The 22443-nt window shown below is 43.9% G+C and overlaps 1 protein-coding gene across 10 annotated transcripts in view; it reads right to left on the bottom strand.

Annotated features, from left to right (window-relative positions):
• The window catches only part of SYTL2 (synaptotagmin like 2), a 124071-nt gene that overhangs the window by 54763 nt on the left and 46865 nt on the right, over positions 1–22443 (bottom strand). For all 10 annotated transcript variants that reach the window (XM_072969049.1, XM_072969056.1, XM_072969058.1 and 7 more), the window contains one exon: positions 2849–3337. In XM_072969049.1, the coding sequence (XP_072825150.1) occupies positions 2849–2961 (113 nt within the window). In that variant the 5' untranslated portion in view covers positions 2962–3337. The remainder of the gene's footprint in view (positions 1–2848; positions 3338–22443) is intronic.

Raw genomic sequence — 22443 nt, 5'->3', positions numbered from 1 at the left:
TAACTCGCTGAACCACAGTTGATTAGCTGTGAGGATAGGATTCAAACTCAAGTGAGTTTTGATTCAAGGTCCATGCAGGGGAGTTATTTCCCTACACCATGCTAGAACCCTCACTGTTCTGAGAGAACAATACCAGCGTGCAGCATGGGGTCGAAGGAAAAGCACTAAACCAAGAGCTATTCTTATCATGGCTTTGGCACTGATGAGCTGTGTGACCCTGGGCAAGGCACTCCCCCTCTCTGGGCTTTACCTTCTTTATCTGTCAAGTGACTGATAGGGACCAAAATATCTTTCCAGAGCTAACAGTCTTTAACTCTGATGGAAGAGCCAAAGATAAACAGCTGGGGCATGGTGAAAAGCAAAAGCCTGTCGAATAGCATTTTCAGAGACCAGAGACCTACTCCTGGTTCCACCAACCCAGGAGCAGACAGACTCAGAACCATCTCGAGTCCCTTCAGTCCTAGAGCAAAAGGTGCCAGAGCTCCATTCCTTTTGTGTGGAGCAGGCCATGGTTTGGGCCTCTTTCAGCAACCACAGGCTGCAGGTCCTGTGTCCATCTGCGCCCCCTGCACACAGTCACTCATTCCTGGACCTGCCCATGTCCAACTCCACATGAGCTGCTTAGTGTCTAGCTGGGAAAACCCCTGGAATGGTAGCAGTAAACAGGACTTGACTTGCACCAGATTTCTCACCATCCCAAGCCTTCCTCCCATCAGTTTACAAAAGCAAAAAAAAACAAAGCCAGCACCAGCGGCAGCTTCTGAGGCACGCCCAGAAACAGTGCATGGAAGGGGACTGCAAAGTCACCACCACAGAAGGACTCACGGCAGTTCTGCTGTAGCTGTAGACTGGCTGGTGTCAGTGGCCCCTTACTCACACCCCTTACAAGGCCCAGTTCCAGGCAGAGCTTTGAATTTTTACAGATATTTTCATCAACTACTGTAGGTGCCTGAGAAATGCCTCCACTCACCTTATGCAGAATCACACAACTACAGGGAAAACTCAGCAGCCTGGACTCCCAGGGGCCAAGGAAATACAGAAGAGAGGGAGGATGAATCTCTTTTTTGTAACCTAGCTAGACAGAGGAAGTGGAATTACAGACCATGTGTAATGCCTTGCAAGTGGGAGGAATCAAAAATCACAGCTCTCTAATATTCACACTCCTGTGACCTGAGAAAGGAAGAGGGACAGGACCCAGTGCAATTGCAGCTCCACTGCTTTCTTTCACAGTCTCTCCATCCTGTCTTCTGAGAGGCTAAAGGATTCCCACTTCCCACTATGCTTTAAAAATCAACTAGTATTTTCTCTGTGCTGCCCCCTCCCCTTATTTCTTAAGTGGGTATAATGGTCTTGCCTTGCCAATCTTGGGGTTGCTGGGAGGATTATAAGAGAGTAACATTCATGAACTGTAAATGGGTAAAAGCTGAATACTACCAAGAGGCTCTGATGACCCAGTGGTGTGAACCCTCAGCCCTCCAGGGAAAACTGCTCAAAGCACTCCATGTGCTTTGAATGGAGAGCAGCGACTTGAGGGAAGGGGCATGGCAAGCAAGAAACCCCAGTCTCATGATCTTCACTACCTACAGCCACCTCCTGTCACTATCACAGCTCAGCGTCCTACTTCACACCAAGACAGCCACCCTCTTCTCCACGGCCAGGTCCCAGGATGACCTGTCCACTACGGTTTTCTCAGGAAGGGGAGGTAGAGTTAGTGAACGAGTTCAGTAGGATTTAATTCTCACTTCTGACACCTATGGACTGCATGAGCTTGGGTGAATCCCCTGATTTGTCTCAAAGTCAATTACTTCACACATCAAGTGGGTATAATTACATCCCACTCAGCACTCCAACTGCACAAGTGTTGTAAGCGCTGAAGAATTAATGGGCGTGCAAGCCCCTTACAATTTGCTGAGCACTGTCTACATACGAATTATTACTTGTAGCTATAATTAGACACTCCAGAGTGCTTGAAGTGAATTTCAGCATGTTCTTTTATAAGGCATCCATGTTTAAATTATGGTCAAAATATGGAAAATAAAAGGGGTACAAATAAATCCATTACTGATAATCCCTGCGTCCCAGGAAGTAAGAACATGGCTTATGTTCCTTTTGGGTGAGTCCTGGGATGTGGATCATGCAGTTAATACTACTAACGCACATTCGGGAAGCCTTTCATTGCCTTCAAAGACCCAGATGACAAAGGCAGTGGATGGCAGGGCTTGGACCCAAGCCCACTTCCTCAGCATTCTGCTGTCGCGCTCCTGCTGCCCGGCAGGCGAGCGGAAGTGGTCGGAATGTTGCTGTAGAACATTTGGGCCCCTCCCAACAAGAACAGCGTGTCAGAGCCATCGCTCTTTCTTGGGGGACACAAATGAAAAACTGGCTCAGTCAGAACCAATTTCAACTGCTGCTGAAACCAATTCAAACATTTCTGAAAACAAGCAAAAGTGAGAGCTATTTCTCAATTAATTTTATTCTAAACACTTTAGAAATTTAAACATTTTCTAATTTAGTACATGGTCTATTTTTCTAAAAGTAGAATAAGTAAAACAAAGTGGCTATAAATATATAGAGATGTAGATATACGCATATGTTTGTATGTAGTATTTCATCTTTAATCCAGTGTTTAATAAGTTAAAGGAGTTTAGTTAGGTTTTTAATCAAGACTATTCCTGGCAGGAGTCCTATGGCATAAATTAAGAGACACAAAGGAGGAGAAAGCTCTGTAGAGGAAATAAACTAGAAATTGGCTCCAAAGTCCTAACTATCACTTACGGTTGAGGAAAAAGTGTCCCTTCTTCCAGACCACCCTCCTGCCCCCTGCCTGGGGCCCTCTCCTGCCCCTTACCTGACTCTCTCTTCTTCAGCTCTCTTCAGGGCAGCATCCCGCTGCAGAACCTTCATGATTGCCTCTTGCTCCTCCTCTGTCAGGAAGCTTAAGTCGATCATTTTGAAAAGCATGCACGAAAATGACAGTAAGATCTGACTTCAAATTCTCAAAGAAGAACAATGGTGACTGTAGCCCGGATGATTAAAAGATGCAAAACCAGAAGGAAATGTCGTGTTCAGTTCTGCAGCAAACGTCTTCTTTTGGCTAGGCAAAAGTTTTAGGTGGCTGATAGCAAAATCCTAAGCGCCCTTTCCCCAGAGGAAGCAGTGGTCTGTGGGATGACGTCAGAGGAGGTTCTCAGGATGCTGCATTCCTTGCCAGACAGGTCACTTGTTCCCACAGCGGCATTCCAACTCACGCCCCCTCTCTGGACCAGTCTGAGACACAGTTTATTCTTCCGTCCGCCGTCAACTCGATGAGAGGCAAGAGCAGCTGAGCATCACCTACCTGGGGAATCGTGACACAGTAAATGTCAGACAGCGAGAGGCAGTTCCTATAACATTGCTCATTATGCTAAGATTTAAAAGATGTCTGGGAAGGCAAAAATGACCATGTGAGATGGTCTTTGAGATCAGGGAAACCAGTTCTGCCAGCTTCCTGAGCAAATAGAAAAATAGGTTGTGAAACATGCTTCAACTCAATTCCGAATCGCCGAGATGGAGACCGTGCAAAAATGCCTGTCAAAGTTTAACTACCTGCCCAGGGAAGGGATGGCTGCAGGAAGGAGGTAGTTCTCTCCACAAACTTATGGGAAAGCTAAGTTAAAAGGTCACGCCCGAGGTCAGTAAGACCAGGAAGATCTGATTCCAGTGGTCAAGTGATCATGGGTAGGAAATTTGAAATAAAAATTCACAAATGCTTACTTCTTCATGTGTAGGGATGTTCCACTAGAGTACATCTGGGCTCCGGAATGACAGGAGAGTTAGTGTTAGGTAGAGGTAGTTTGCAGAATAGTGGGAATTGTCATTCTCACTTAGTCCCACCTCTAACTTTTGCTGGACCTAGAGCAACCCATCAAACTTATCGCCTTGCATTTCCAAGAAGAAAGAAAACTTACTGGTGTGTGTATATAATCTATGGGAAAGGAAGAGGCAGAATTTCAAAATGCCTCACCATTCAAAGTGAGCATTTTTGTGTAGAATCCTGGGCAAGAATGCTGTTTTCTTTGAGGCATTTTAAACCCACGTGCAATGAGAAGAGGGCGAGACCTATGGAATGCTGCAGCCAGGTGGGACTTCAGAGATTAGCTACTTCAGGATCGGGGCCCTTTAACAAGTGCAGTGATGCATGGACCAAAGACACTAAAAACATGGCTTTAATAAATTTTAAAGCAGCCCTACTTAAGAATAAAATAGTCCGTATACCACTAGTTTTCATGAATAAATTCTTTGCTCTTTGGCAAAACAGAACTACTAAGAAGTACTTCCACCACCACTTGCTAACTACAAACCGCTGGGCAGGTGACCTACCACTGTGAGGCTTGGGTTTCCCATTTGTACTTACCTGACATCGGGATGTTTCTCACAGGTTCTAAGGCTGAAATGAAATAATGAATATAAAACAGCACATATCTTGCATCCTGTACCAAAAATAGCTACTAAAAATATGTTCCAGCTTCCTTCCTGAGCTCACACTTTTGCCCTGCACAGCTGAATAAGAGTGTACTGGTTACATATTTGCCTCTTCTCTTTTGTTTCACATTTCTTTCTGATCTTCCTCATGAAGTTTGGACTTCATAGACAGGCACTCTGATGACCTTTATTTTTAACTTCCTGTAGTTCTTTGCATATTACCCACAGTGACCACTCAAACAGTATCAAGACAATACTTCATTCTCATTTTTAAAAATTGGCATGCACTTGCGTATGTTACTGCCTGCTTTGTCTTGAAAACTACTCATCCTTCAAGATGAAAGTCACCACCTCCAGGAAGCCTTCGACTCACTTCCATAGCCAGAGCTAAATGCTGTTGGAGATTCATTTATTCCTAATTCTTCACTCCCTCCTTGAAACAGAACTACACAATCGATCATGTATTATGTTGCCACTAGAGTAAGCAGGGTATTCATTCCCTACCTTTCTGATGTTGGGCTTGGCCTGTGACTTACTTTGGCCAATGGAATGTTATAAATGGGATGTAGGCCTAGGCTGTGGATGTGCCTGTGTGGTTTGTCTTGGCTTCTTGTACTCAGCCATGAGCCTCAAGAAGGGCTTGCCCCAGGTAGCCATTGCCTCTTTAGTCTGGGTCCCAGAAAGAGAGATACAAGGACAGACCAGAAGCTGATCCACCTGAAGCAGGGCCACTCTAGCTGACCTGTAGGTATCAAGGCAAGAAATAAATGTTTGTTGTTGGAAGCCACTGAGGTTTGGGGTTGTTATACACCAAAACAATTGTAGCAGGAACTTGACTATCACAAAAACTTTCTCCTCCATCTATGAATCTCCACTGCTGTAATTATTTGTCTGCTCTCCACCTCTCTCATCTGACTGTGAGTCTCTCAGTGTGAATAAATAAGTGAATCAGTAAATGACTGAGTGAACCTAATCCAAAATGACAGCTTCACCAGGGGACAGCTACCTCAATTCTTTCATGCACAGTAACTTCCTTAGATCTCAAAGGCTGGCAAGGAAATGGATTCGGGCCACATTCTGGGAACCAGGTCCCTGATGAGGCACTGCACTGCCATAAGGTTTAATAAGAGATTGTTTTTAAGTTCAATGAGTGGAACAGGAAGAGAACAAAGGAGGAAAACAAGTCATCCAGCGGTGGTAAGTTAGCAGGGGGGTAATGGGGGAATTGCTGGTTTCCACACCTTCGAGTAAAACTACAAGCCAACTAGTGCTTTTGTGTAAAAGCTTCTAAGGGTTAAATTTTCCCTAGAAAGAGGCTATTTAGTGAGGCAAAGGGCAATGCCTGAATTTTACAGACAAAGGAGTGAACTGCTGGAAACTTCGACTCCTAGTGGGGGAGCCAGAAGTCACTACCCTGTCAGATTGTGGGAGAGCTCTCTGGCGGCAATCAAGATTCTCCAACATCAGGTGCTTCCCCAACTCCCAATATTCTGGATGATAGCTATCATGGGAGTGAAGTGAACATTCATTCATTCAACAAACATTAATTGAGAGCCTATATGTACCTGGCACTGCTCTAAGCACTGGCGATACAGCAATGAATAAGATACTAAAAACTTCCTGTCCTTGTAAAGTGTAAATGCCAGTTGGAGGGCATAATGATCAAACTGAGAGATAAGAACATAAATAAAAAAATAAAAGCAATGAATTATGTAACTTTGAGGAAGGTGGTAAGAGCTCTGAAGGAAAACAAAGCCAAGAAGGGAATAATAAGGTAGGGGGAGTTGGAGTTTCAAAGAGAGTGGTCAGGGTAGGTCTCACTGAGAAGATGGTATGTGAGAAAAACTTGCCAGAGGTGAGAAAACAAGGCACTTGGGTATCAGAAGGTCCTGAGGTGGCAGTGTGTCTGGCATATTCGAGAAACTTCAAGGCAGCCAGTGTGCCAGGAGGACAGGGTGGAGCGGGTCAGAAAGGAAATAGGGCAGACTGTACTGGCTTTGTTAGTGCTATTAAGATTTCTGGAGCAACATTAAGGGAAGGCAGAAAAAAGGAGGTGATAAATATTTACTGGGCACCTCACATATATCATCTCATTGGATCCTCAGAAAGATCTGAAGGAGGTATTTTATTATCTGTGTTTTTTATACAAGGGCCATGAGGCTCAGGAGGTGTTTGCCACTGAGCTTGTGTGAGGCGGGGCTGGCATTTGCCAGTGGCTCTGTTAGAATATGTCACCCCAATATTGACATCTAATTCTCTCCACACACATATTCCTCAAACTGGGGAAGCCGAACAAAGCTCTTCTGTCTGGCTGTGGACCCTCATTCTCTGTTTAAGCATAAAAGAATCAGTGGCCCACGGCTGGCTGTCAGCATGGGGGCAACCTCAGTGCAAAAATTCAGGAGGGGTGAATTCTGGTAACAGGGATTCCCAATGTGTCCACAAAAGGAGTAGCTCTCGGGATGAGCAAACAGTTCTCCCGAGGTTCAGCTCTCCCTACCATCCTCTGCATGCTGCTGAGGGATTTTTTTTTTTAAACTTCAGATCTGACAAAGCCACATTCCCAGGCTGAAAACCCATCCCTAACTTCCCACTGTCCACTGGCTAAAGCTGTAAGGTCCTTACCGCGGCCTGCAGGGCTGTACGTGCACTAGTGCCTGCCTTCTTCTCCAAGCTCTGTCCAGCCATGCTGAACTTCTCGAGCTCCCTTTACCTTCAGGCCTTTGCATACACTGGTCTTTCCTCCTAGAATCCCCTTTCCTGAGCTAATACCTCCAGGGCCTCATGTTAGATGTCACTCACTGCACAGAAGCCTTCCCCATCCTCTCAAGGCCAGGTTCAGTGCCAGTGGAGCTGGCACTGAACTTCCTCCCTCAGGACGCTCCCCACACCATCTTGAATCCCTGTCCACCCATGTCTGTCTGCCACTCATTTGTGAGCAAGACCTGGGCCCCTGAGTGCTTTGTATCCCCACCCAGCACCGGCCCCTGGGCTTCGCATCTACAAACTAGGCACTAAGGATTTCATAGGAGAACACAGGTGGAAGGCGATTGAGCTTACACTTGCCGTGAACATGAACCTGGCTCTCAGGACCATCACTGAAACATCAGGTCCACATTATTCACTGGGTTCCAGCTCCAGGTCCTTTGCATGACTGTGAGGTTTAAATAAATCACATGACTTCTCCAAGCCTCAGTTTCCTCACCTATATGATGGGTCTATTCACTCCTACCTCCCCTGCCTCACGGAAATTATTGTGAGGTTCTGGTGAGAATGAAGAAAGTGTCGAGGACAAATAAGGAATGAGGACAATAGGAGCAGCAGCAGCTAAAAGGGAAATCTGAGGACACCAAATGCAGAATGCGCTTAATTCAAATTTACCGTGTGTCATTCTGAAATGTGAAGAAATATCAGATCACTGTGCCGTGTAACAGGAACTCACATAGGGCTGTAGGTCAATTTTACTTCAAAAACAAACCAACTTATAGAAAAAGAGATCAGATTTACTGTTATCACAGCCAGGGAGCTGGGGAAGGAGGAGCTGGATGAAGGAAGTCAAAAGGTATAAAGACCTAGTTAGAAGATAAATAAGTACCAGGGATGTAACGTACAACATGGTAACTATAACGAGCACTGCTGTATGTCGTATATGAAAGTCGTTAAGAGAATAAATCCTAAGAGTTCTCATCACAAGCAAAAAAGTTATTTTCTATGTCTTTAATTTTGTATCTATATGAAATGATGGATGTCCGCAGAAGTTACTGTGGTCATCATTTCATGATGTATGTAAGTCAAATCATTCTGCTGTACACTTTAAAGTTACATAGTGTTATATGTCAATTATATCTCAATAAAACCAGAAGAAAAAAAAAGAGCAAAAGAAATTTCCATGTGTCAGCCCTGCTATGCCACATGTACAAAAGCCAATACTTTTCTCCTCGTCAATTGTCCATAAGTTAAAACTGGAGAGAGAAACAAAGCCCCAAACAGCTGGTGTTAGTGTTGGAAGGCAGCAAAGAGAAGAGCGACGCTTGCAGCCCCGAACCCAACCATTCTGCCGAGCAGACCCAGGTTAAAGTCTGACTAACAGCAGCGTGTGTTTCCCCAACTCGCTCTGCTCCACGGAGGGGCCCAGATGGCACCTTCTCCTTTCCCAGACGGCTGCTGCTGTACTGAAGCCTGCGGACCTCAAGGAAGGGAGGAAAACTCGAGTCAGTAGTGACTCTCACATGATGAGGTTTTCAGAAGGGAAGCAAATTGTTCTGACAGTCCCATGACATCAAGAATGAAAGCTGGAAAGAAAAACCTGGGAGGCAGAAGGAGAGCAGGAACAAAGATGCTTGAGTCAGGGTGGGGTTGGGGAGAAGGAAAACAGCCCCGGTCAATTAAAGGCTTAGCCCCAGCGGTGATAAACCACTACACATAGAACCAACTGCTTCGGAAACTTCCTAGATCGATCACACAGGCATCAGAGGGTAAGTGGAATAACTCCCAGATGGTTCAGGAGAAGCCTAGGAAGGGATACATGGGGCGGGGCAATCAGAAGGCTTTTGCCCACCTCCTTCCCAGAGGAAAGATCTCCCCGCAGCATACCAAACAGCTGGTCATCAGACCACCAGGCCACATTGCCAGGGCTCCCAGGCCCAGAGCTAATTCCCCTGCTGGGTTGTTCCACTTCTCGGGCTTAGTTTGCTCTGTGGTTGAATTTGCCTGTAATTTCCATCTTTAGCCTCCAATTTGCCTGGCTGCCCTCTGCTCACTCTTTCACACAACAGTCAACAAGGAAGACAAGGGGGGAGGGTATAGCTCAAGTGGTAGAGCGCTTGCTTAGCATGCACGAGGTCCTGGGTTCAAGCCCCAGTACCTCCTCTAAAAATAAATAAACCTAGTTACCTCCCCCCACCAAAATAAAAAAATAAAATAAAAAGAAAACAAGGAAGACAGCATTCATGTTCTCCCTGAGCCTCCTTTGTTGAAAGGAAGATGTACTTCCTCCTTCCCTCAGCTGTTCCTCACGTGATATTTTCTAAGCCTCTCACAATCTTGGTCATTTTTCTAGGGATTGAAAAATGAGCAGGTGGTGCTAAGATGCTTTACACGTAGGAGATCAGTTAATCACTCTGCCCACCCAGTAAGGCAGGCACCCTCCACACTGTACAGATAACACTGGCCTTGAGGAATTAAGTAATTTGCCTAAGGTTGCTCAACCAGAACGTGATTTGAAGCCAGGGCCATGAGATTCTGAAGCTGCTGCTTTTATTCCTTCCTTACATCACCACCCTCTTATTCTCAGAGAGGTCACACAGCTAGTGAGGCACAAAGATGAGACTAGACCGCAGATGCCTGATTCCCAGCCCAGTTCCGTTTCCACCCTGCTGTTCCTCCTTCTGGACGCCCTACTTTCTTGCAGCTTCCTATGAGCGACATGCTCTGGCCCTCAAAGCATGGCATGTTCTTCACTGCACAACTTACTAGGACTAGGAAGATGATTGGGCCCTTTGGGTTTGTTTTATGGATATACATGGAAAAGAGGACAAGCATGGGATAGAGGGGAAAACGCACCTGTGGCAACATGTGGGTGTCTATATGTGCCCACTAGCCCCTGAGAATGGTAGTGATTCTTCCAGAACTGGAAACTGTTACTAAAGGAAGCTTCTTCATGTATTTAAACTCAATCAACATGTTTTTTTAATAGAAATGCGTTTAAGAGAGAATTTTGTCCATAGCCCTGTCAGAAAAAAAAATGATAGATGAATGTTTTTGTCTCTGCACAGCCTATGCTTTTATCACTGTACTAAAAAAAGCATGTAAATTACTCAGTCTAATGTGTTGCCTAAACTGGGCTTCTTGAGGGGAAAGAATAATTGTCTTGTGACTGGTTGAGAAGGTGGCTTCTCAAAAAAGTCTGAATTGAATAAATAAATAAAATGAACAAACAAAATGAACCTATGAAGAAGCGAACAAATGAAAAAATATAGAAGGAATAAGTGTGTTATCCAATAAGTTTCTGCTTTACTTTTTTCACAGAGGAACGACTGAAAAATCAAAACTGACAGGCACCGTCAGGATGCAAAGCCTTCTCTTCGGTGAGGATTCTTCCGAAGGTGGAAACCATTTTTCTCCCTCAGCTCCAGGGTGATGAGCTGACGGCTACCAATTCCCATAGACTGACTTGGTGATTTCCAACTAAGAGTGAACAAGGTGGGGAGAAGGACTATTTACATATGACAGTGCTCCCTCCCCCTTAATCTCATATTCAGATCTCACGATTAATGTCTCTGGATTTCTGAAGAACTCACCTTCTAGGCAAGTTTAGACTTACGGTGCCCCTAGGAATCAAATAGTTTAATCAAGTCCCAGCCAAGGGCAAGATGATGGGCCATGAGAGGAAGACGTATCACACACAACCAACCCCTGTACAAGGAGTATGTTAAGTACTAATAAAGAAGGCACAAGACAAGCGTCAGGGGCCACAGGGATTTAGGAAGGAGATAAAATGAGGAGAACCTTGAAGGCTGACAAGAATGGAGTGGGCGTTCTGGGCAAGCACACTGGCCATGAAACCATGCAGGTTAAGGTGTTGAAAAAGAAGACTGGTAACTGGAGTAGAGGGTACAAATGGGGAAACAGTATCCAGGGTCAGACCCTGAGGGGCCTGAAATGCCAAGGGAGGGAAATGTAACTGGAATCTTTCACATTTTTCAGTCTTGGTAAATGTGTCTGAATCACCCTCTTAATCTACATTGTTTTGCAGTATCAGGATTTCAAAAGATAAAAACAATAGAGAGAGAAAGGAGTGAGGGTAATGGACCCTGAAATTTCATTTCACACTTCACACTGGGGCTGAAAACTCAAATCTAAAAAAAAGATGACAACTAACGAAAGGGCTGACTTACCCTTGACAACACATCAGGGAGCTCGAAGACAGGCAAACAAGGTTCATCGGACATTGCACAGAGCTGCTGTAACAGCCCACACAGCCATGGGCACTTACTGGTTACACAGCTTGGGAAATACCAGGAGCCTAGCCCCACTTTAAAATGCCAGAAACTTCCTCTCCTCTTGGAATGGCAGCATCCACCACAGTCCCAGATCTCAATTCTGGAAGAGGGTAAGTCCTATGTCCCAAAAGTTGTAACAGTGTGCACAGTCCCTGCCCTCAGAGAGCTTACATTCAAGAAAGGAGGATGGATGTTGAACAAGCCTGAGAAGTCCTACAAAGGGCAGGATGCTATAAAACTTTTAACCAGGGGGCTTAATATAGTGTCGAGGGCCAGGGAAGGCGTCCTTGAAGAACTGATCTCTGTCAACTCTACTCTGGATCGGGGATTCTGTCCCTTTAATCAAACTTCTCACAGCTTGTATCCAAATCTGGCTGATGAGCAGCAGATTTCCAGACACTGCTTAAGACCTACTGAATCCAGATCTTCGGGTCTGAGGCCCAGGAATCTGCACTTTCTAAAATGTTCCCACATGACGCAGACGTTTGGCTAGGTTTGGGAATCGCAGCTATAAAGGATTCCCACTAAGTCAGAAATGGCTGATGACTGGTTAAAGGGCGCAGCAATCAGCTAAAGGTAAGCATGTTCACTTTGTACATCAGCTATTTTTCAGCTGTAACAAGAGCAAACACAAAAAATGAAGTAACAGCTGAATCACAGAGTCATAACCAGTTCTTTGTGCAAGTAAGGAAGGTGAGAGACGTGGAGGGGTTAGGCCGATTGCTTAACTGGCACCTAATGTGTGAGCTGGGACACCCAGAAGAGACCTCCTTTATCTTCCAGGACACACAGTTTCAACTCAGGAAGGATTTGCAAATGGGCTAATAAGATGGGCTGACCTGCACTTCACAGCACCCCTGAAACCAGCACATTGATAACAATGGCATTACAGATGAATTCTAGATTTAATTATTTTCTAGATTTCAAATTCAGAGGAAGGGAGTGAAAGAACCAGCTGATTTATTAACCAGGCTGGAATTAAACCCAGGATCATAAAGTTAACCGAAGTGTAGCAATCATCAACTCAGTCTTTAAAAGGACAACATTGAACCCTCACTTTCGGTGCAGTCATGTGCATTCCTACTGAGCCTGGCAGTGAGGGACTGTCTCCAAATGTACAAACTCAGGGGTGGTCCCAAACCTGGCTGTATATTAGCATCACCTGAAGAACTTAAAAAAAAAAATCCATGCCCGTGTGTCTTGACCCTCCTCCCACCCATGTCAGTGATTCTGATTTAAATATCCCGAGATAGTTTTTAAAGCCGCCCAAGGGATAGTACTGTGCAGGCAGCATTGAAACTACTGAACTTACTGGTCCTCTCTTCTTTCTGGCCTCTGCTCAAATCCAGGACCTAGGGTGAGGCAAACAAGGTGCGTAGGGCACAAAATTCAAGGAGGCAAGGTCGTGTGAGCACAGCACGCTGCACTGCAGCACCCTGTGAGGCCTCCCTGGCCATGAGGCACCCAGGGCACACAGTTTGAGACCCTCACTCTCTGGGTACTATGAACAAGCGCAGCGTCATGACTCGTATGACCTTGTCTTCGTAGATTCCATGCCCTTGGTGCCTCGCTTGCCTCACGCTAGGCCCAGACCTGCTCAGATCCTTCTGGTCAGGCCATTAATTATCCCATCAATGATACATCAAGTTCCTACTATGTGCAAGGTCTCCCTGCACCTCAACATCCTCTAAAGAGACACCTGCTTTGAGATGGATACAATGCCGACCACACACATTAACTATACCCCTTGACATAAGAGGGTGCTGTGATGGAGCAGAACACGTTGCTTCGGAGTCAAAAGATAACTGGAAGGGGACTGAGCTTTCATCAGTTCTTTGGTGTTTCCCTAAGGACTCTGGGTTTGTGTCTTGGTCTGTACTATGTAGACAGCAAGACCTACCTTACAGGGCTACAGTGAGGATGACACTAGGCTGTAAGTTAAATGGTCTGGGACATAGTAAGTGCTCCATAAACTCCTGTTGACAATAAATCGTCAGCATTTCACAAACTATCACCTTTCTGTGCTACCTTGAGGTTGCAGTGTTACAGCTGCTGCTTTTTCTATTTTCCTCATTAGACCGTCTCCCATCTTCTAACTTCCACTCCAGTCTAAGAAGGAGTCAAATTCCTCATTTCTGCAAACACTTCCTTCCCCAGAGGCCTCTGAGGAGATTAAAAAAAATAATCTAAATTTGATATTGGAATTTGGCAGTAGAGAGGTTGGGTGGGAGGATCCCATTTTTCATTTACCAAAATTCTTCTAACTCCTCTCATCTTAGGCCTGGGCCTCAGTTCTAGAAAATCAAAAGCCAAGAGTCTGACTTCTTCTCTGGTTCTTCTCCTTTCTCTAATTCTGCTTCCTCTAGTGGTGAGCAGTGAGGTGCCTTGGCGTCCTTGTCTCCCTAGCACCTAGCACGATGCCTGGCTCACATGAGGTGCCTCATCTACCGAATAAAGGAAAGAAAAAAGGGATTATAGGGATGAAAAAGGCTTGACAAGTTGTCTTCTGTAGACATGTTTGTTAACTCTCTGTAGTAGGCAGACTAATGGTCCTCCAAAGATGTCCACATCCTAATTCCTGGAACTTGTGAATATGGTACATGGTAAAAGGGACTTTACAGGTGTGATTAAATTAAGGATCTTGGATGGGGAGAATGTCCTCGATTATTTAGGCTGACCCAATGTAATCATAAGGTCCTTATAAGGAAGCAAGATGGTCAGAGAAGAGACGTGAGGATGAAGATAGGTTGGAGTGATGTGCTTTGAAGACAGAGGAAGGGGCCAAGGCATGCAGGCAGCCTCTAACAACTGGAAAAGGCAAGGAAACATTCCCCTCTAGAGCCTCCAGCAGGAACTCAACTCTGCCAACTCCCTGACTTTATCCTGTAAGACTCATTTCAGATTTCTGATCTCCAGAACTATTAGATAATAAATTTGTGTTGTTTTCAAATCACTAAGTTTATGGTAATCTGTCCTGAAGTAATATGAAATTAACACAGCCTGAGGACAGATAATGTGCCTTACTCATCTCTGAGCTCCCAGCTTGTTGCCTGGACCTCTGCTGACTAAATACATCCTAAAAAGCAACACTGAGGGTAGATGGCTTTCTTCTCATTGCCATATAGCCAATCAGTTGCCAGGTTCGGTTGACTGAATCCCTGTACGCTCCCTCCAATTCAACCCTTTCTCTCCTTTTCTACTACTCATTTAGAAGGGAACTTGAACATGAACTGAACAGGGCTTCTTTAACTCCTGGTTCACCCCCACTTCTGGCTACTGTGCACAATCCTGCTAGACTCATATTTCAAATTCCCACTCTACGTATGCCATACCTCAATTTAAAAACCTTGTCTAGCTCTTCCCTGATGGCAGAGTAAGTCCAAATTCCTAGTGCTGACATACTTCTCATTCCGAGCCTCCTATCCAACCTTATTTCCCATGGACCCTTTCCTGCCCCATGAATTCCAGCCAAACCACTCCTCAATATCACCTCCACACTATCATCATCAGATCTGTACTCTTGCTGTTCTCTTCACCTAGAATGTCTCTCCCTTATATCTGCACACATGCAAACTTTACCCATCATTCAAGTCCCAGCATAAGTGACACCTCCTTCATGAGGCTGCTCCTACAGCCCCTGAGTCCATCACAAATATCCCTTCCACAAGCCAGCAATAATTCTTTTTTCCACTGAGCCCTCATAGCTCTTATCTGTACATTTCCCATCTGCAGTAGGAAAGAGGACAGGTCCTACATTCAGATAGACCTGGGTACAATAAGACCCTCTTGTGCAAGTTACTTAGCTTCTCTACACCTCAGGCTTCTCATCTGCAAAATGAGCATGTCTTACTGGGTTGTTGACAAGATTTAAGCTCAAATATAGGTGCCCAACGAAGTAAATATTCAATAATTACATAAACATTATAGAAACTTATATACATATCAAATTCCCACTTTTAGACTCTTTAAGAGAAGGATTTATGTCCACATTTCTGTAGCCAAAGAGTACCTTGAACATAGTACAAAGTTATAAAAAACTTTTAAATATTGAGTAAATCACTGAAGTGTTGGGAGTATCTCTTTAGGCTTCCTTTCTGTATACAGTAAGGATGGTCTCATTTTTCTCCATTTCAGAGGGAAGAGGAGAAGTGCAGTGGTCCTCTTTCTGACTCTCAGAACTCTGAAGATGAAAATTTTGTTAAGACCCTCTCTGTTTGGTTAATGCCTCTAAGCAACCTTTCATCCCAACCAACAATAATAAATGAGTATTGTTTTCATTAGCACAAGTTATACATTGTTATTTTAATGTCATTGAGTTCTAGTTCAGAAAATAGCTGTTGTTTCACAGCCAGTGGGACAAAGTTCACTTTCACCCCATCATATTTAGAAATCTCAAGCTGGAGACGATAATTCATTCCTCAGTTGGGTATACAACAGAATTACCTTCCTTTAAAGGCATTTCTTAAACCACTTTCACGCTAGAGGAGAAACTTGGCCCTTTATTTCTCAATCTAGTTGGCAGCATCAAGAAGCGGAAAGAACATGAGATTTAAAGTCGTAAGATCTCGTTTGAAATCGAGTCATCCACTTACCAGCTTGGTGACCACGAACACAGCACTTACCTGTCTCCATTTCCTCGTTTCTAAAACTGAGACTAACAACTGCCCTCCTCACTTGCTGAATCACTACAGGGGGCTAGTGAGACCATATACAGGAAGACATTTTATAAACTGCAAAATGCCATCCAACTATACTTATACCTTCTAACACAGCACAAGCTCCAAACAGACACCCATAAGACTGGCTAAGAGAAAAGGTTCATAGTGCATTTGAGAAGAAACAAAGAATGTTTTCACTTTGTCTGCCTTCGTGTAATCCCTGAGACACAAGAGAGAGTAGCGCTGTAATTGCAGATGCCAAATAATCACAGGCAAGTTCCCCTCACAGGAGTCTTAAGGAATATCTGACTTGGTATCTGTGGAGTGTTGTGAGGGGACAGTCCTGAATGAAAGGTACTAACTAACACGTAATTAGTCAGCACCATCTCTACCCAGGCATTGTGCCACACTTTACATACAGGACATCCCTGAATCTTCAAAACCCAGCCATTCCTTGACGTAGTTGTTGTAATCCTGAAGGAACTTCACTGTGATTGAGAAGGTGTGAGGAATAACCAAGCACATCTAAGACAGCACTGAACATTAATTAGCACTTAACACTAAAAAAGGGCAGCGACCATCCCAACTCCAATCTGGTTTTCCCCATACTCCAGTTCCTTTACTTATTTCCCAGAATAGGCTGACTAAGACTCAGTACAATGCCTCAATGAAGGGTAAAAGCCCTAATGAGCAAATCGCATGAAAAATTCAGCTGGTCTTTTGGAGAAAAACAGCTGGAGCTGACCTTAAGAATTCCACTAATTCCCCCTACCGCACAGCCTAAAAATAGCCAAAGAGCATTTCTAGCTAGTAATGGCCTTTCCTTTAAAGGACATAATATGCAAAAAGGCATGCTGGGGTCACTACCCCAAACCATGCAGTCCCCATGATAAATCCTTGGCCAAATGTTCCTATGAGAATCTGCCTTCACAAGGTCGACACTGAAATTTCACTGTGATGGTTCTCGCCTGCCCTACTCTCCAGGCACCACTGGGTCTATATAAAGATGGACACTATCAGCCACTAACTACCTGTGTGGCCATGAGTAAGCCAGTTTCCCTTCCTTGGCCTCAGTTTCCAAATTCGTCAAATGAAATGCTAGATTCTGACCTCTAAAGTCTTCTTCCAGTATAAGACTCCTTGGAAGGTATGTTCAATGGCTCTTCAATGCCTTCAGGATAAAATTCAAACCCCCTCAGTGTTACATGAGCTCCTCCAGATCTGCCCTTCCTCTCCATTTTCCCTGACATCATACCCTGATGTTCCTTCAATTTACCTCTGACATTTCTGTGCCTTTAGAACTCCCTCTGCCTGTGCTGCCCTTTCCCAGCTGCTTAGACTCCTACTTATCTTTCAAGTCAGAGTCCAGGTATCACCTCCTCTGAGAAGGTGAGTGTAGCCCCTTCCTCACAAGTTGACTAGAGTCTTCTCCCCTGTGGTCTCACAGGACTCTATGTATAGCAGCTGCCTGCTTACTTGTCAGTCTCCCTTACAAGGATCCTGGGTGCTCCTTCAAAGAAGAGATGCCACGTCCATCTCTTCTGTATTCCCACTACCTGACCCTGAGCATGCCATTCGACGTTTGCTGATACTGTACCAAACTCCACCCAAGTACCTCATGCATATTAAAGAGTTATTCCAAAGGACCAGAAAGTGATTTTTTAAAGGAATGTTTTCTCCATTCCAAAAGCAAGGAAGTAAACTCTCTCCAAGTCTTTGCCTTATTAGGAAAAATCATATAGATAGCTATTTGAAATTGTGACATAATCTTTGTGGACTTGAAAAATATAGACTACACTTGTTTCTGAGAAACTTCTCTTTAAACTAAGTGAACCACAGTCTTAAAAAGAAGATTCAAATTTAGAAACAATGTCCAACTTGGTGGGTTTTGGATTGTTGTTTTGGGGGTTTTTGTTTTTGTTTTCACCAAGAGGAAGGAAAATCTCCAAAAGAGACAAATTATACACTAAGCTTTCTGAAAATTCTCAGCCAAGCCCTGGAAAATCAGATGAAAGGCAGCAAGAATGTGATTTTGTACGGAAAATCAAAATGTCTTATTAACTACTATTAATATCAAAAGGTATGTGTATGTATTATAGAAGATAAAAACCAAGGTAATGCAATTAATAGGTAGAACTTGGATTTGATGGGAAAGTAGGAGAAGAAACAGGCATTTTTATCTTCCTTCAATACCTTCTTCCATCTTCACATACATTACTTCTACACTATAAGGCATATCCGCAAAGTAGGCAGTACTGTCTGTGTTTTACAGATGAGGAAACTGAAGTTTATGGAGGTTAGGGGACTTGCCTAAACCCATGCTGCCTCTAAGCTAAAGGGCTGAAACTTGAACCCAGGTCTGCCGAGCTCCCAAGTGCTGTCCAACACACCAGAAGGGAGCAGCAAAGGTGGAAGGAAGGACCAGGCACACCAGTGTCCTGTGAAGGAACTCAAAGATGCAAAGAGGAGCTGAGGTTTCCCTCAAACTCCTGCACATCCAAGGCACTGAGCTCTGCAGTACAGAATGCTATTAAACCTGATGTGTAATACAATTAGTTACAGAGAGATTTTTATTCTTTAAGTGATCCAATTTATCAGCATATAAATAAACTCCTGAAGTCTGGAGAGCAGGGAGTATGATGTTTCAGCATCAGCAAATCTATTTTTTCTAAACCCTACAGAACAATAAAAATCCTTGCACTGATCTGGGAAAGAGCTTTATAGTATTAGCCAATCCTTAAAATATCCTCCGAAAGCAGGCAAAAATGATCATCGGCACTTCATTACGCAGGGTCAGCCTGGAAAGAAACAGCCCAAGACCAGGGTTCTGGTTTTTTGCTCTGCCACTAATGACCGAAACCCTCGGTGGTTTCACTCACCTTTCTGGGTGACCTCGCCTATAAAATGAGGCATTTCGTCTCTGATCTCACATATATCCTCCAATTGTATAATTTCTTTTTCTCATTAGCATAAAAACAAATGATCAGAATGCATTTCAACACCACTACCAAGCAAGCCAAGGGAGAAAGATGTAGATTGTTGGAGGGAAAAAAATGTCATCCTGCTGCCCAGTGCAAAACGCCTGTTTGTTTGTTTGTTTGTTTTTTGTTTTTTGGGGGGGGGGAGGTAATTGGTTCACTTACTTACTTACTTATTTAAATGGAGGTTCTGGGGATTGAACCCAGGACCTCATGCATGCTAGGCATGCTCTCTACCACTGAGCTATACCTTCCCCACAAAATGCCTTTTAAGAAATGAAACATTTTTCATAAGATATAGCTGTATCAAAGGAGAGAATGATAATTAGGAAAACAGGATATAAAAACTGACAAAAGTCATCCTTCCCTTCTTTCTCTGTCCCCCTCTCCTCCTTTCCTCTCTGAGTATCCCCTGTTTGTGGCTGAGCGAGGTACTATGGGTGCAACTATCAAGTAGTAAGACCTGGCTCCTGTTGTCAAGAAGACTTTGACTCCCAGCAGTAACAACCGCTCCCATTTGCACAAGGCTAGGGGTTTACACTATTCTCTGGCATATGCGCTCTTCACAACAACCTTGGGAAGTAAGGAGGGCAGGGAGGAGTAAGTATCATCATAATCCTTCTCTTATTGATGTGAAAACTGAAGTTCAGCAAGGTCAAGCGGCTTGTCCAAGGTCACACAGCCACTAAGTGACAGAGCTGGGAAGAGAACACATTTGCAAAGGAGGAAAAGGACTACAGATGAAGATTATCAATATTTCTGTCAGTTGTGTGATAAGCGGGGAAGTAAAGCCATCAGGGCAAGAACTGGGAAGAGGTGAAACCTGAGTGGAGCTTTGAATATGGGGGAAGATTTAGACAATTTACAACTGCACTAACTGAACTGAATGCAGAGGACAGCACAGCACTACTTTAGAGAGGGTAGAGTGCAGAAAAACAAAAGAATGTCTATATATGCACACAGAAGCGCAGCATCTTTCATTTAAGAAGCGGACATTCTTTAGCCACCATCAGTAATCAGCATGTGTGGCTCTGAGTATTTTTCTCAGGAGCAGAAATGGGCGGTCCTGAGCCTTTTCCCTCGGTACTCAAAACAGGTATTAGGGAACAGGCCACATGGCATTAGGGGTATGGGATCTGTTCCCATTGAGCTAGGGTGAAAATCCCTGACCTTGGCATTCTTGACCATTACTGTAACTACCTGAGCTGACTGGCCTTCTCAGTCAGGTATCCTCTGTAAGCGTGACTAGTCACATGCTTGTACAGCCAGCCTACCTTCCCAAACTGCATTCATTGCTACCTAGGCTCAAGAATGTAATTAATGAGCAACCTGGACCCACTCATGAGGTAGGAAGGAAGAGGAGGAGAATGTCTGGGAAAGATTTCAAGGTGATGATAGAGCCTCAACATTACATAAGACAGGCCCAGGCTCTGTGTATCAGGCAGAATGGGATTTAAGCCAAAAACAGGAACTGGGCAGATTGTGGATTCAGATTAAAGGTCCTTGAGAGGGGAGACTTCAGACGCAAAGCAAAGTGAGGTTAACGTTAAACCACGAACCTGTTTGGGATAGGGAATTTAGGTGACAGGAATTCTACGGTTTACTCTTCACAGAATTATAGATCTTATTTCTTACTAGTGAAACTTTATAGTCAACTCTACAGAATTTTGATTCCAATTATATTTCATCAGGTAACATTTCAAACAATACCTATTTCATTAAGGGTTGAGATGAAATTCACAGGTGTAATTCACACAATACAGAGTATGAAGACATTAAACAATCCCCCAGCCCCAACCCCCGACCCCAAGTAACTGGCAAGCAGTGGGGATGGGATGGAGGCAGGGGTTATATGACGATGGTACCCAGGAAGCAGTTTTGGAGTTTGGACTTGAAGCTGAAAGTGACTCTTTCTAATCAGAAGGAATTTAAACCTTCTCTTCCATCACATGAACCCAGTACTATTTGCCGGGTAGATACAATGACCAAAGAGAAACAGAGCTCCACGCTAGAGAGGGCAACCAGTTCCAGCATCTCTTCAGCCTTTCTGGCATCTCAAGGAGCTCATTAGAGGGCAGAACAGCCTTCTATAGACACTCACCAATGGAGACTTGAAGGCTTGCCCTTGAGTATGTGCTGAATAATGATTAAGCTTAGTGAGGAGGAGCAAGAATAAACACCCATACACTCTGTCTACCTACCTATCCACCTATCTAAAGATAGAGTGTATATTCGAATATAACAGTTCATATACGTGAATATAGGCGATGTATGTATATATTTAGTTCTCAGTCATTTGCAACCAATTTGTAAAATCCTGAGAATGCCTCACCTTATTATATAGAATAAAATGGACTGGGTTGTTGCTAAATGACTATAAAACCTGGAATCTCATGCTCAGGTAGGGGGTAAAATCAGGTACCCCTCCCCCATAAAAGAATGTCCTACCAAGGCTTATTTTGGTTCAGAGGTAGTTTTTTTTTGTTGTTGTTGTTGTTTTGTATTTTTGTCTGAGGGCGGGGGGGGGGGGGATTAGCAGGATTATATGTGAAGTTACTGCTTTTGTCTCTGTGAGACCCGCCATGTTAGAACACTTACAGAAGCCGTCTCACTAAATCCTCAGTCCAGTGATAATAAAAGTATCGTTAGCATTCCTATTTTACAGAGGAGGAACTGGGTCCAGAGAAGCAGAGTAACTTCAACCCTTCTTCTTAAATACTAATTTATACACAGATATGTGTATATGTGTGTATTTCATTTAGATATCAGTTATCTCCTATGAACTGATAACAGAATTTCAAGTTTTCATTTCAAAAACTACAAACACATGGGTCAAGTAATACTCATAAAGTCTCATTATTCAATTTTTTTTCCTAGCAGAGATAAATCTTAAATAAATGGTCAAGCCATAATGGAAAGTTGAAAATATTTAGGTAAATTAATCTTTTTTCATAGCTTTGATTACAGAAGATGAGTACTTATTTTATAAACTTTTAATCAACAAAAGTTGATCAATAAATACCTCCTAAGGACATCTGTGTGATAGAGACTTATCAGGCATGTTATACCTGAGAGGGGATGAGAGTGTGGAAAACCCAGAAGTATTGGAGAAAGAGCACTGTCATGGGAATTAGGCCAGGTCAATCTCTCTCCTGGCTCAGTCACTCTGAGCTGTGTGACGCTGGGCAAGTCACTTAACCTTCTGGGTCTTTGCTCTCCTCATTTGCAAAATAAGGGCACTGAAAAAGATGATCTTTCTTTTCCAAAGAGGGATCTTACAGATCCAGCAATAAACTGCTCTTATTCATATTGGTGAAAGAGCAATATTCAGACCACAGTAGAATT

This window comes from Vicugna pacos, chromosome 10 (genome assembly GCF_048564905.1).
Source record: "Vicugna pacos chromosome 10, VicPac4, whole genome shotgun sequence".
Lineage (NCBI taxonomy): Eukaryota > Metazoa > Chordata > Mammalia > Artiodactyla > Camelidae > Vicugna > Vicugna pacos.
This window is presented reverse-complemented; position numbering and strand designations above follow the sequence as displayed.